The following is a 13,760-nucleotide window of genomic DNA, read 5'->3' on the forward strand; positions in this document are numbered from 1 at the left end:
ACTAAAAGATACTGCAAACAGAAAGTATAGCTGACTGAATTTTTTCTGCAGAGATGATGGTGATAACCCTCCTCAGTTCACCCTGAGTGTCAGCCTGCTGTGGTTCCCAGGGGAGGTGATCAGATCCTACTGCAGTAGAATACAGAAGGCATGAAATAAATAGAAAAATCTCTATTTGGATGACTGAACGTCACTATCCTACAGTAGCGTGGTGTTTGTGGGCTACGGGGTTGTGTGTGTGGGTTGGTGGTTTTTTTTTTTTTTGGGTGGTTTTTTGCTTGGACCATTCCCTTACCATCTGGCATTTTAGTGGATGACTACCTGCTGTGGTCCTTCCCTTCTCTGTGCAAGACTACTGGCCTATATATCTGTATTAGGGCTAACGGCTTCTCAAGCCTTGGGACGTACTGTGTATAGCAAGAATGATTATTACGCCTTTACCGTAAATCTGTAGCTTTCCCAGAAGTTGTAAGACTTGCTGCAGATGGGTGGTATAACTCTTCAGGGTGCAGAGAGTGATATACGGGAGTGTAAAATGACAGTAGCTCTCTGTGCACCGAATTGGCAATGTGAAAGTGAGCTTTTAGGAAAAAAAAAACTGCAAACTGGTTTATGGGAAGCATAAAGGAACCCTGAGACACACAGAGTTTAGTAATTGCACTGGCAAATACTGGTTGCTTTTTGAGAACAGGATTAGCGTTCATGACATAGCTAGTCAAGTCCTCCGAAATAAACCAAGGAATGGTGTTGGGTGACAGCATCAGGGGAATCTCCTTTTTGGGGGATGTTTGTACTTAAATGGAGGAAAATGACTGACTGGAGTGTGAGCAGTGAAGGGGAGGGCCTCGAGTAGCATATTCCATTTAAAAAGGCTGTGCTGGGAGGAGGGGGGACTGCAGAGGCTGAAGCCAATCATTAAATAACCAAAGGAGTTCTGCCTCCATCCTCAGATCCTTGCTCCTTGCCAGTCTCACTCTCCTGACCTCAAAACCCACCCCCCTTCTCCCCCCCCCAACAAACAAACCAAAAAACCCATTATAACTTTGCTGTGGCATATTAGGGTTTTTTGTGACATTTATGTTAGGCCTTCGTCTTTTAGAACTTATGGTTTTAGAAAAGCAGTTTGTTTAGGGGTGGGTAAGTTCTATGAACCAATTAGCTTAATAATCTAAAGTTTGTGCTGCAGTTTTACCTTAGATCTTACTGCATATCTTGTGGATTCTCAATGCATATCTGTTGTAGGGCACTTCATTGCACTTAACTCCTTAAAGTAAGGAATATAATCTGGGGAAAAAATACTGACCAAATGATACCGATTTTACTTCTCTGAGTGTCTATTGCATCATATTCGTGTTCAAGATACTCTGAGTAAGCATGTAGATTTCAGTACGCTTTACAGCACCTTCCAAAACAGAAATGCCTGTTGGAGGAAAATTTTCAAAAGCAGAACTGCAATGTGCATGCATGTTCTCCAAAATCTGCTAGGAGCAGGATTCAGGCTTGCAGTCAAACCAAATCTGTGCACAGTATATGCAAATTAATGCCTACTTGTCATTTTCTAGCCCTGGCCAGTCTGCAGAGCTATGTAAAACTCTTAATTTCCTTTTTAAAAGGAAAAAAAAAATCCACCCCATCCCCCCCGCGCAGTAAAGGAGAAGAGATACTAGTAACATCAAACTATGATTGTTGATACCTATAGAGAATTATCCTTGCAATTAATATTTAAATGAGTGGATAGGAGATAAAGATTAGGAAAGGAAGGAATTGGATAAGAGGAGAAATCCCGGATCCTAGAAAAAGCCTGACTTTTGTTTTAGGTTATTGCATGTCTGGAAACCTTTTGTTCAAATGACCCAAATTTGAACCACTGCTTCTTAACTCGGGTCAAGTGACACATCAGTTTCAGGAAAATTGAGCATACTTGTGGACTTTGTAATAGTTCAAAAAGTTAACTACTAAACTTACCTTAGAATTGGCTCCAGCTTCATTAGAAACAGTTACCAGTATAGTAATATGAATTTGATGTAAATTATTTTTAACATTGTACTTTAACAGACTTAAACTGATTTTTCTTCACTGTTATTCAGAAAATCCATAATATATTTTTACTGCAGTTCATGGTATGCCTATATTTGCAATTTTGAAGGGCTGTTTTGCCTTTCTTTTAGGTAGGTAAATTAAAATAAATTCTTTGCTAGCTAAAAATTGTTGGATTTTAGATGGGGTATGCAGAGTTTGTTTCATATCAGTGGATATTTTACAAATACTTTGTACATGTTCGTAATGATATATATTTTTCATTTAGAATATTGTATAGCGAGATTAATTTTATTATGATTTGGCTTACTTGCTATAAGAAGAAAAAATAGCAGTAATTGACCAGTATGAAAATATGAAACATTTGTTTATTCTTAATTTAATGCTAACATGGAGGCATTGTTACTTGTGGACCTTAAAGACATAATGGTACTCAACATGAGTTAGTATATAAAAGTTTCAGCTTCAGATGTTAAGATAAGTAGAATCACTTCTCTCAAGTGGAACTGACAAAATCAAATTTGATTCTATAGTAGGTTTTAATACTGGATTTCTGTTTAGGCTGTGCTCTACTTCTTTTCCTCACGAGTGAAGAGTTTAGAAGCATTGTCTTTACATGGCTTTTTACTACACTAGGTCATGTAGGTTTGGTCTAAGTGAGATGGAGAGCTTCAGGACTAGCCTAAGCTAATGGGGAAAGTGCTTGAAGAGTGAGTCTGGTTGTTTTCTACGGTGACCTATACTGCGTGGAGACACTGACAGTGTAAAACAAAGCATGAAACGGAACCAGTTCGAATCCTTCAGATCCATGTGTTACTTTGCTGTCTTTGGAGTCATTTGGGTCTGCTGTTGTAGTTTGGAAAGCAGTACCCGTCTTAGCTTGGTTTACAGTGTTTGCATGGAACAAGTTGAAAAAACAACAGTAGAAACTAATACTAAACCAACAGACTAGCAGTAGAATTCAAGTAAAGCAATTTCCATGGAAACCATGTTTTTAAAGATGCTATTGGCCAAGTGGATTCCTCCCCCCCAAATAAAGACTACTCCTCCCCCCAATAATTCATGCAGGCCAGTACGCAAATAGATTGAAATTTTTGTCTTCCTCAAAGCTTGCATATTTAGTTGTCTTCTGGCATTTGCAGCTGAAAAGTAAGTTCTATGTAAATTTCTTAGCTGTTTTAATGAAAATATGGAGGACTTTTTATACCAGCCATACAAAGCTGTATGTAAAAATGAGGAAATATTCTACTGTAGGCCTAAATTCAGCAAGCATCCCAGTTGGGGAAGAGAAAACTTGAGTATATGCTCAATTTTGAGAGGCGTGTGTTTGTGTGGTCTTTAACGGAGATAAATTTAGATACTAGTTAAACTCTCTTCTATAAAGAACTGAAAAACAAACTAAGCTTGTTTTGAACAGATGAGTAGCTTCTAGGTTTGATTAATATTTTTTTGTTGAAGCAGCTTGGTACAGTCAAAAGGCTATTTTACTAGCTGGTTTGAGTATAAATAACAATAGAATATTATTTCCTTTTTTGTAATTTTGCTTTCATTTTCTTTCTTCTGATATTAAAATTCTGCTATCACAAGTCTAAATTTTTTTTTTAATTATGAAAACAATAATATTCGTTTGTGTGGTTTCCTAATGCTGTGCACACAATTTCCCTGCCCACCTAATTGCGTTCTGTGAACCTATTTTCACTATTGTTCACCAATATGAACAATTCTCACAAAATTTAATGGAAGAATAACGGGCCTAAAGATAAAATTGTTGAAAGTCCTGTGAAGAGTTTATGGGTGTAGGAGAAGGGCCAACATTTTTGGGGATGGGTGGGGATTGAGGAAGAAATCTTCAGTGGGAGCTCAAGAGTGTGTTAGGCTTTTTTCTTCCTGTCAGGCAGCAGGGTTGTAGTAGGTAGCCAGTCATTCCTGCCTGTGTTTTGCCCAACTAGATCTCATGTTGTCTTTACTTGATGATACTTAAGCAACTGACTGAATGGTTCAGATGGCAGGGAATCCTAGTGTGATGATGGGAAGTGAAGACATACGGGGCAGTTGGGCTTGTTGGAGTTGATTTTGGTTCAGTGTTGAGACTATAAAGTCTTAAAAATACAAGTTCCTGGGTTCTGAAGCCTTCATCAGTTCCACTGCTGATGGAATGATGTTTCCAGTTTGACAAAACAAACTGCATAAAAATTGTATTTTCAGAAAAGCATTTGAAATCTCATTTTTTCTTTTTAGTTTTTAATTTTAAGCAGTAAAATAACTATATTATTTAAATAGAATATAAAGACTGTGTAACCATAGATTTGAGATTAATCCATTGACCTCAATGCCGTAAAAATTTCAACCAAAGCTGACGTTAATTTTGTGCATTTTTCCACTAAATGAAGTTTTATGCACTTCAATTGTTTGCTGAAAATCTTAGCAATTCGGTTTATGTAACTCCTGCTGTTGCCAGTTACCTTAGTATTTGAACACTTCTAAATTTATTTGAAAGAATGAGTTCTTTTAAACAGTTCTTTTGTTACAGTTTTTTGTGTGACCTGTTTCTTTTATCTTATTTCTTTTCTCTTATCAAAATGCTAGACATACACAAGCACTAGCAACAACTCCATGTCAGGCTCCTTGAAGCGGCTGGAAGATACCACAGCTCGATTTACAAATGCAAATTTCCAGGAAGTTTCTACACACGTTTCAAGTGGAAAAGATTCTTCAGAGGCTAGAGGGTCAGAGAGCAAAGGGAAGAAATCTGCAGGTCATAGCTCAGGTCAGAGGGGAAGAAAGCCTGGTGCTGGAAGAAATCCAGGAACAACTGTGACTGCAGCTAGCCCTTTTCAGCAAGGTATTAATTGTTATGCTGTAACATGACTTCTGCTTTGACATGAATTAGAAATCTTACATATTTAAAACTTGAAAAGTAGTTCATCCTTTATCCTCAATAATGAGAATGTTGTTTCATTTGGGGAAAAAAGATCTTTTTTCAGGGAAAAAGCATTCATTGTCATAACATGAAAAAGAAGGTCGTGCATCTTTAAAGGGCAAAACTGATGCTTTTGTTTAGACTGTTAAGGTATTCTCTTTAACTGCTAAAACCAGAAGTTTCTTTATGGGCTGAAAAGTTAGTCTGGGGTAAGATTTAACATATGAATTTGAGTCTAGGAGTCTGTTTTAGCTCTTTAAGGGAATAATACTGATGTTTTGTAGTTAGTGCATATTCGAACGAAACTGGACTACCTAATGTATAGGATGCGGTGGCCCCTAATTAATTTTTCAAGATGCAGACATTTAAAATACACTATTTTCTTCAAAGTGAAAGACCTTTTTACTTTTATTTTTTTGTCATTGAAATACATAAGCAGATGATGATTATGTGGCAAGTATATACAGTTTATTTATCTTATGTAATGCAAAAAGTTTGTTTTGAACATGCTAAAACCCACTAAATGCACTGTTGACACTTCTGAAAAGCTAATTTTATTATGGCATCTTCGTCAGAGTTAAAGAAAGATGAAAAAATTTTAAAAGTCTATTTTTTATTACTTAGCTAATAAAACATGTTGTTCTGAAACGCAACAAACTAGGCCTTCTATAAAGTAATTGTTTTTCCATAATTTTCACTGTGGTGTGTAGTAGCTGACTGTCCTTTCTGCTTTATGATGTTGCTCTTTCTTTGCGTTTATTTATGCAGTGAGCACTTTTAAATTTGTCTAGAACTCTTTCAACATTTCAGGCTTTTTTTACTTGGAAAAAAGTGTTTTTTTGTTTAAATTCTCAAAACTTTGAGAATTGCCTTCTGGAATCCTGCATTTAAAGAAAAATCTTGCTCACTGCAAACAGTATCCACATGCACCTACCCATACAAAATTACTGAATTTCAGTGAAAGTAGGTGTTTGTATTTACTAAGTGTACTCCATTTTCTGCTTTGCATGTGCTAACACAGTGATGAAATGACTGCCTTCCAAATACTGCAGAAGCAATGTAATTCTATTACACAAAAGATCTTTATGGTTCTCTGACAGTGCTAAAGAAATCATAAAATGCCAATTTTATACACTTTTCTCCACTTCCTCTCCTGTCGTTTTGAAAAATACCTCTTCTGTGGAACACCTCCTTAGCCAGGGTAAATTAAGTGCAATTGCTGTTCCCTTGACCTGTGTCAAACCCTTGATTTAGGTAGAATTGTAAGCAAGGTTGTAGGCATGTGATCTTAGCACGTTTCTATCAGCCACCTTCTTTTTATATTTGTGTATGTTTAAAAAAAACTGCTCTGACTTGCACTGAGTGTTTGTTGTGGCTTCAAAACATGGGGGGTGTTAAAGTTGCCTAAGCAGCAAACTTTTTTTTCTCCTTTTATTCATTTTCACCTTGTTTGTGCCCCAAATTCAAATCTGAATCTCAGATAGGAATCTGAGAATCAGATCCAGCAGAATGAAGATCAGCAGGAGAAGCCACGAGTTATCTTAAAAATAAATTCTTTAGCTCTTGATAACACTTTTCATAAAGTCCTTGCACTTTAAAGTTTTGTATTCTAAGATACTAATCTTTCCCATCAATTTCCATCAACTACAGGGGAAAAAAAAAAAAAGTACTTTTTCTTTACTTTCTTTTTTAGGAAGCTTTTTGGGCACTCCTGGGAGCATAAAGTCATCTTCTGGAAGTTCAGTTCAATCTCCCCAGGATTTTTTGAGTTTTACAGATGCAGATCTGCGAAGTGACAGTTTCACACATTCTCAACAGGCTTCAACCAAAGATGTACATAAAGGAGAGACTGGGAGTCAAGAGGGGGGTGTCAATTGTTTCACTTCCTTAATTGGGCTCCCTTCATCATCAGCTGTTTCCCAATCTAAAAACTTTGACAGCTCACCTGGAGACATAGGTAACTCAAGCCTTACTTCAACAGCATACAAACGAGCTCAGACTTCTGGAATAGAAGAAGAAACTGTAACAGAGAAGAAACGGAAAGGAAATAAGCAAAGTAAACATGGGCCTGGTAGACCCAAAGGAAATAAAAGTCAAGAAAGTATTTCCCATCTTTCAGTTTCTTCTGCTTCCCCAACTTCATCTGTGGCATCTGCTGCAGGAAGCGTGACAAGCTCTGGTCTTCAAAAATCTCCAACTTTGCTCAGGAATGGAAGTTTACAAAGTCTTAGTGTTGGCTCATCTCCAGTGGGTTCAGGTAGGCATTTATTGGATTTGTTTTCTTACCTCAAAATATGTCTTTATTATTTTAGCCGTAATTCTGAGTATGCTTTTCAAGAACAGAGTATCATTTAAAGTATCTTGAAATTCACATTGGGCAAAAAAAGTAAAAATTAGAACACGTCAAGTTTTGTTCCATGTATAGGTGCCACTGTGCTGTAGGTGGCTGTAGTAGATTGACCTGTGTATTGACCTATATGCTATATAAATGCAGGTTTTGAGGCTGTAGGGGGAAAAATAAGTTGCATGAAAATAGGTTCTTTAGAAATTACATGTGACAGGTTTAGCTAAAATAAATGATAGTTTATACAGACTATGTTGTCTGTATATTCTGTTACATAGAGGAAACAAAATCAGTACTCAAGCATGTCAGCTGTGCTGAGCATGTCCCTCGATTATTTCCGTCAATTATTTTTTCCCAATTTAGTTTAACTAAAAATCAAAATGTCTATATGGAGAATTAACAGTTTAAACATGTAAACAGATATTCTGAATCTGGACCCCTGTGCAGCCAGATGACATTTTCATATTCTTGTGTGCTTTTTAGCAATTGAAATTAGCTGGTTTGTTCTTCCTCTGTTCTAAATGTTATGTGCATCTGGGGCTGTGAGAGGCTTTCTGTTCCCAGTAAACCTGTGTGTGGAATGACCTTGCAAAACTATCTACCGAAGTCTTTGTTGCTTTGAAGTTTCTTTTGAGGCCTTTGTGTTTGGATAAAAAAATAGCAAACTATCTGATACCTCGTTTTTGTAACTTTGAAATTTTGTCTTTTTTGTTGTTCTAGTGGATTTTTTGCTTAATTGTTCTTTTTTGGGAGGAAAGAGAAATGGAACTTGAATATTTGGTTGTGGGCGGGGTTTTATGCTTTTATATTGTATATTTTCACTGTATAAACACAAGATACTTGAAAAATATACATCAAGAAACAAAAAACTTTGTATTTGTTTCAGAAGAAGGCAGGTATTCCAAAACTTGTTCTCAAAACCACATTATTTTAAATCTTCGTTAGGTGTAGGCAAATGATGATTTTTATTACAGGTAATAATGGCAATAGCGGTGGCAACAATATTAAAAAAATATTTTTCCTGCATTGAAATCAACAGGGAGAAATGCTATGTGACAAAACTTCCTATTTCACATCTTTTTGATTAAAATGCAGTTTTAAAAACACGTTAACCTCGTATCTGTTATGGACAGAGATCATCCAATAGATTTAGATCAGTATTCTGGTTATTTTAGTATGAACTTTCTTACTCCTTTATGATCCCTTTGAGGTGGATTATATATTGTTGTAGTTGCGGTAACAGCTGGAAGGACAAGGTCTTGGTTTGAAGTGAATGACCCATGTTTCCCACCTTATATTTGTCTTGGAATATTCTGGTTTTTTCAGCTCCTTGAACAGGCCTTTTGCTGGCCAGGTACATCCTTGCTTCCTTTGTCCTCTTTATTGCATCTCACACTTCCATCTATAAAATGTCAGTGATAATGTTAAACTCCCTTTGTAAAAAGCTTTGAAATACGTGGATGGAAATACCGGGTAGGTTTTATTACCTTTATCATGATATTCAGCCTATAATTTCACCTCTGTTAAGCATACTTAGATTCTTGCTAGCCAGCATTAGACCTGTCCTCTAAAATAGTGATATTTTCTGAAGGTGCCAGAGAATATGAATGAAAAACAAACAAACAAACAAAAACCATAAACAAAATCACCCCAACAAAACCCAGAAAACCCAAAGAAGCAAAACCAGATGTCTTTGCCTTCGAGCATGAGCTCTAAATTCATCCACAAACTTCTGCTTGCGTCTGAGCATATTGTTTTAATGAGTTCTTCTCCCTGATTTCCCCTCTTTCTTATGGTTGTAGTGCTGCTTTCCTCACTTCATCATAAGCATTTTCTGGGTTTAGCAGTCCATTTACAACTTTGTTACAATGAGGAAGGGTAGATGAGTATTATCAGTATTATCAGAAACATAACATTTTCTCAGGTATCATATGCTGATGTTTCTCTTTGAAATGTCTCTATATTGCCCAGTAACAAAATCTGACAAGTGAATCTAATTGATTTGACCCAAAACCCCAAATAAGATTTTGTACATCTAAGTGGAGTGAGAGAAAATGCAGGGGAAGTCAAGCCAAAAAGTTTTTACTGACTTTTACTTGGAATTGCCTTCTTATTTCAAAGAAGCAGAATCAGGAATGAGTTAGACCATACTAAACAAAGCTTTTGAGGCACTTTTTCAAGAATCTCCTCTTTTTTTTTTTTTTTAATAACCTCCTTAGCTGCAGCTATCATAAGCTATCATTCTTTTTCCATTTTCTTAAGAGTACTTGTTGAGATCCGTAAAAATTATGAAAATCATTACTTCACAGACTTATGACAATCCTGTTCACAGTTAATGTTCAAATTAGATGAAATGTAAAGGAAAAGGTATTTTAAAAGGTAATGCAAATTTATACATAATTAAATGTCTTCCATAAAACTTTTATCCAGGATAAGTACATTCAGCTCATTTTGTGAAAATATTTGTCCTCTCCAAACTTTTTTCCAGTCTACAGAACTTCTGTTTTCCTGCTTAATAAGAACAGAGATGTACCATGAATAGTACAAGGCCATGTAACTGAAAGCTGTTACAATACATACACTCAGGTTGTATTACAGTTGCCACGCAACTGATCTGATGATTCCAAAATTTTGAGCACTTGAATGTTCAATCTTAATGCTGTTTATAATTTTTTCTGAAATGTATTTATAATCTGATAGGAAACACTGTATGCATTACTTTAACAGTGTACTCAAAGGAATGAAAAGTATAAAAAAATGAAATAAAATTTAGTTGGTAGGGTAATAAGGAATTTTTATATTGAATTAACATTTTTCTAGTATATCTGTCCCTGTCAAAAAAAAAAAAGCTTCTTTAGCCAATAACAGCTTATTTACAAACTGTGCTTATCTTTCTGCTGGAAATTCACAAGCACTGCAAGTTTGTTGTCTAAGAAGACATAAGTCAGTTGTCAGTGGTAGTTATATAAAGCTGATACTGGTTCCCCCAAAATGGGTCTGGTCTTTGGAATTATTTCAGGATCCAGATTTTTTAATGGGGGAGGGTTTCATCTGAACTTTACAATTTTATAGAGCTATTTAACTTTTTAAAAGTCACACTAGTATTCTCAGGATTAAGTTCATTCTCAGCATCCTTCTAGGCAATAATACTTAAAGATTTCTAGTCCGAAGTATTTGTAAAGGAGGGATCCCTTCTGCTGAAGATTTTTATTTTTTTCTTGTCACAACAATGGTGATTGAAGAACAGAAAACCTTCATCTAAGGACTGGAAGAGATGAGTAGCATTTTGTCCCAATGCTTACCTCTGCTAGTAGTAGATTCCAAGATCAAATGTTTCTTTTACCATACTTGCACTTTATTTCAACAGTAGTGCAGAAACTAATAAGGTGGTGGGAAGAAGAAAAAATACAGATGTAATAAATAACTTTCATACATTCTGTATTTTTCTGTCAAGCAGTTTGTGCAAGCTCTGGCCCCTTGTTTTTTGGAGTACACTCTAGTGCCTGAAGAACTTTCTGAGAACTCATGTCCCACAGCAATAGGGGAAAAAAACATTTTATGTGACATACAGTACCTTCTGACTTTTGTGGAATAATGCAGCAAGGTAAAATGAAAAGCAATCAAGTGTCAGAAGTGAACTGAAATTTCTGTTTTATGGTAGATAAAGTTCTTGCACAGTTATCTTCAAGTTCTGCATAGATACTTGCTGCTGGAAGAATTACAGTGCTTCAGCATATAGGGATGCTTCTCTGTCTTTCCCAGTTCCATTCTTGATTTCAAGTGTACAACAAATTGTATAGTATCAACTTCAGTTGCTAAGGACTTCAGGGGATCATCTGCTTCAATATTTTAATTTTTAAATGATTGATTTTATGCCCTTATGAGTACTGTAAACACTACAACAGCTTATAAAGCAATTCTTTTTTTCCCCTAAGACGACTGGAGAAGGTTAAATTCCAAATTGGGCCTAGAAATGGTTAGCCCATTCTCTCAGCATCCTTGCTGTGCCCATCTTGTGGAATTCCTTTGGCACAATTGAGGCAACCTTATAATTTGTCTTCCTACATTTTTGTCTCTACATCATATATATTCTACCCTTGAGCAGTCACATCATATATATTCTACCCTTGACCAGTCTTCAGTAGGCTCTGGTTGATAATACTAGACAGTTTTTGGAATAAAGGATGTATCCAAACCCAGTATTGTACTTTAATATAGCAGTATTTCAAATTGGCACAAGCCCCTCTGGGTTCATCTTACGTCTTGTGCAGTCAAATTTCAGCTTTATATAGGAGTTTACTAAATGCTTCAGCTTAGTCCATGTATTTTATCCTCCTTTCTCATCTGATTCAAGCAGTGATGAAGCCTCTGCCAAATGTACTTCTGTGCAAGGAGATGATCTTTTAAGCTCGTTGTCATACTGATGATGTAAGAGAACTCCAAGGTTCAAAGTAGATGAGTAACTTGAAATCATTCTCATTGAGATACCAAGTCTCTCAGAGCTTATGTTAAATCTTTATGATGTTATGTTTAAACTCCTCTGTAGTCTTTGACTTACTAGCTAAATCTATTGGGAGAAAGAGTTTAGACAAAATTATTCTGAAACAGTTTGTGCTATTACATTTATCTGCTAGGTGCCCCAGAAGCTGAAGCAGAAAAAGAAGTCTTGCTGTGTTAAAAAACCAGTTTGTATTCCAGAGGAGACAGAATAGAAAGGACAAATTGATACTAATAGATACTAATGGCCTATAAGGACTAAGCAAACGGTGTAGAAAACAACACACAATTTTGTGCAGAGAATGCCATTCTTCATATTTGAGGCTCAACAGAAATGGTATTGGTTTGATATGAGATGAAAATGTTAAAATTTTGATTGTTGGTATAGAAAACATGGAGACATCAAGTAATTGGGAAGAAATCACATGAGGTAGTAGAAGCTTATGAAAATGGGGATTATTGTGAAATGGATCCCCCATTAGTGTTCTTAACTAAAACAGGTGTTATCAGCAGCTACAGCCAGAAGTAATAAATTGGCATTTCCTGATGATGCGTACTTCATATTTTCACGTTTTCAGACTGTCAGTGTTAAATTTCATTAAGTCTTTAAAATTTCTGAAGTTGTAGGAGACTGGCGGGTAGTTAATATTATGTAATTAGGATGTGCCTGATACAAGAAAGAAAAATGTTAAGAGATGTAATGAGTAATGGCGGTTACTGTGAGTTATGGAAAATAACTTATTGGACTTTTTTTTTTGAATTTTTTAAATAAAAGCAGTGCCATAGTAGATTTCAATTGATACAGCATGACATTTTAAATAAAGACTTGGAATGATAGGAAGTCTGCAAACCTTTGGATTAAATGTAGTTAATGGATAAGTCTCAATTTAATTTTGATCAGAGAATTATTAAATCAAAGTGTTTACTTTGGGGTTTGTTATTTCCCTGTGCATCCGTTATCAATTTTATACTATTTATTGGAAAATTCTGCAATTTCTGAAAAAATCTGGGTATGAGGACAGGGTAGAATGGATCTCTTGGTAAGCAATAAAACTAAGAGTTGTGTTGGTGGACGTAAAGTAAAAGATTATATCTAAGAAGGACAGATGTGTACTTGCAGGATAAGATGGCCTTCTGGGGAAGGAAAGACTGAAAATAACTGATCATTCATTTTTATTCTTTTTATGCCTGAGCTTCCAGTGCTGAGCTGTTTTTAAAAAGGTTTGAATGCATAAACAGCAAACTAATGAGAAAGGTAGCTCTGTATTCAGCAGAGTGCATCTGGTCTTCAAATACTGTATCTAGTTCCGGTATCTGCTGTGTGTAAAGAAGAGAAGGATTCAAGGACTGGAAAAAGCACATTACTGTAGAAAAGCTAAGGAGTGAATTTATTTGTCTGGATATCATATGGGGAACTGAAAACTGATACTATAAAGACCCTTAACCTAACAAAAAAGGTAAAACCATGATCAAGTGAGAGAAAATAATAGTTGAAAAATTCTCAGTAATGGCTCTGAAAATCGTCTAGAAGATACAGTTTAGTCGAGCATTTTTATTGGATTTGGAGGTGCAGGAAGTTATAGGGCTAAGAATCAAATCATGTGCTCACAGAAATTCTTATTTAGCTCTTATCTATGAACCTAATTCTGTGCTGTATTTATGCCTTTGATTTCTGAAAGAAAAATTAACATAGTGCATCAGTTTGGCATATGAAGTAGACTGTAACTGGGCAACTAATGCATTTCAAAATACAGTAGTTAGTGGGGAATTGTCAGGCAGTATGGTTCTGCAGAAATTAGTTCCCAACATGGTATGTTGTATGCTTTTATCAAAGATTGGAAAGAAATTAAGAAATCTTTGCTACTTTCTCTGAGTGTTCACGGTGGTTTCTAAAAATGTATGTTATAAGAACTGTACTCGGATGTAATAAATAATAATTCCTTGATTAAGAAAGTTTTGTAC

The 13,760-nt window shown here is 35.7% G+C and overlaps 1 protein-coding gene across 13 annotated transcripts in view; it reads left to right on the forward strand.

The window, feature by feature from the left end:
- The window catches only part of MLLT10 (MLLT10 histone lysine methyltransferase DOT1L cofactor), a 130,559-nt gene that overhangs the window by 61,650 nt on the left and 55,149 nt on the right, over nt 1-13,760 (forward strand). For all 13 annotated transcript variants that reach the window (XR_012672711.1, XR_012672713.1, XM_075143916.1 and 10 more), the window contains 2 exons: nt 4,624-4,879; nt 6,651-7,214. Coding sequence is in view for 11 of the 13 variants with exons in the window: in XM_075143916.1 (XP_075000017.1) it covers nt 4,624-4,879; nt 6,651-7,214 (820 nt within the window). In the remaining 2 variants the exon portion in view is untranslated. The remainder of the gene's footprint in view (nt 1-4,623; nt 4,880-6,650; nt 7,215-13,760) is intronic.

This window comes from Calonectris borealis, chromosome 2, assembly GCF_964195595.1.
Source record: "Calonectris borealis chromosome 2, bCalBor7.hap1.2, whole genome shotgun sequence".
NCBI classification, from domain to species: domain Eukaryota; kingdom Metazoa; phylum Chordata; class Aves; order Procellariiformes; family Procellariidae; genus Calonectris; species Calonectris borealis.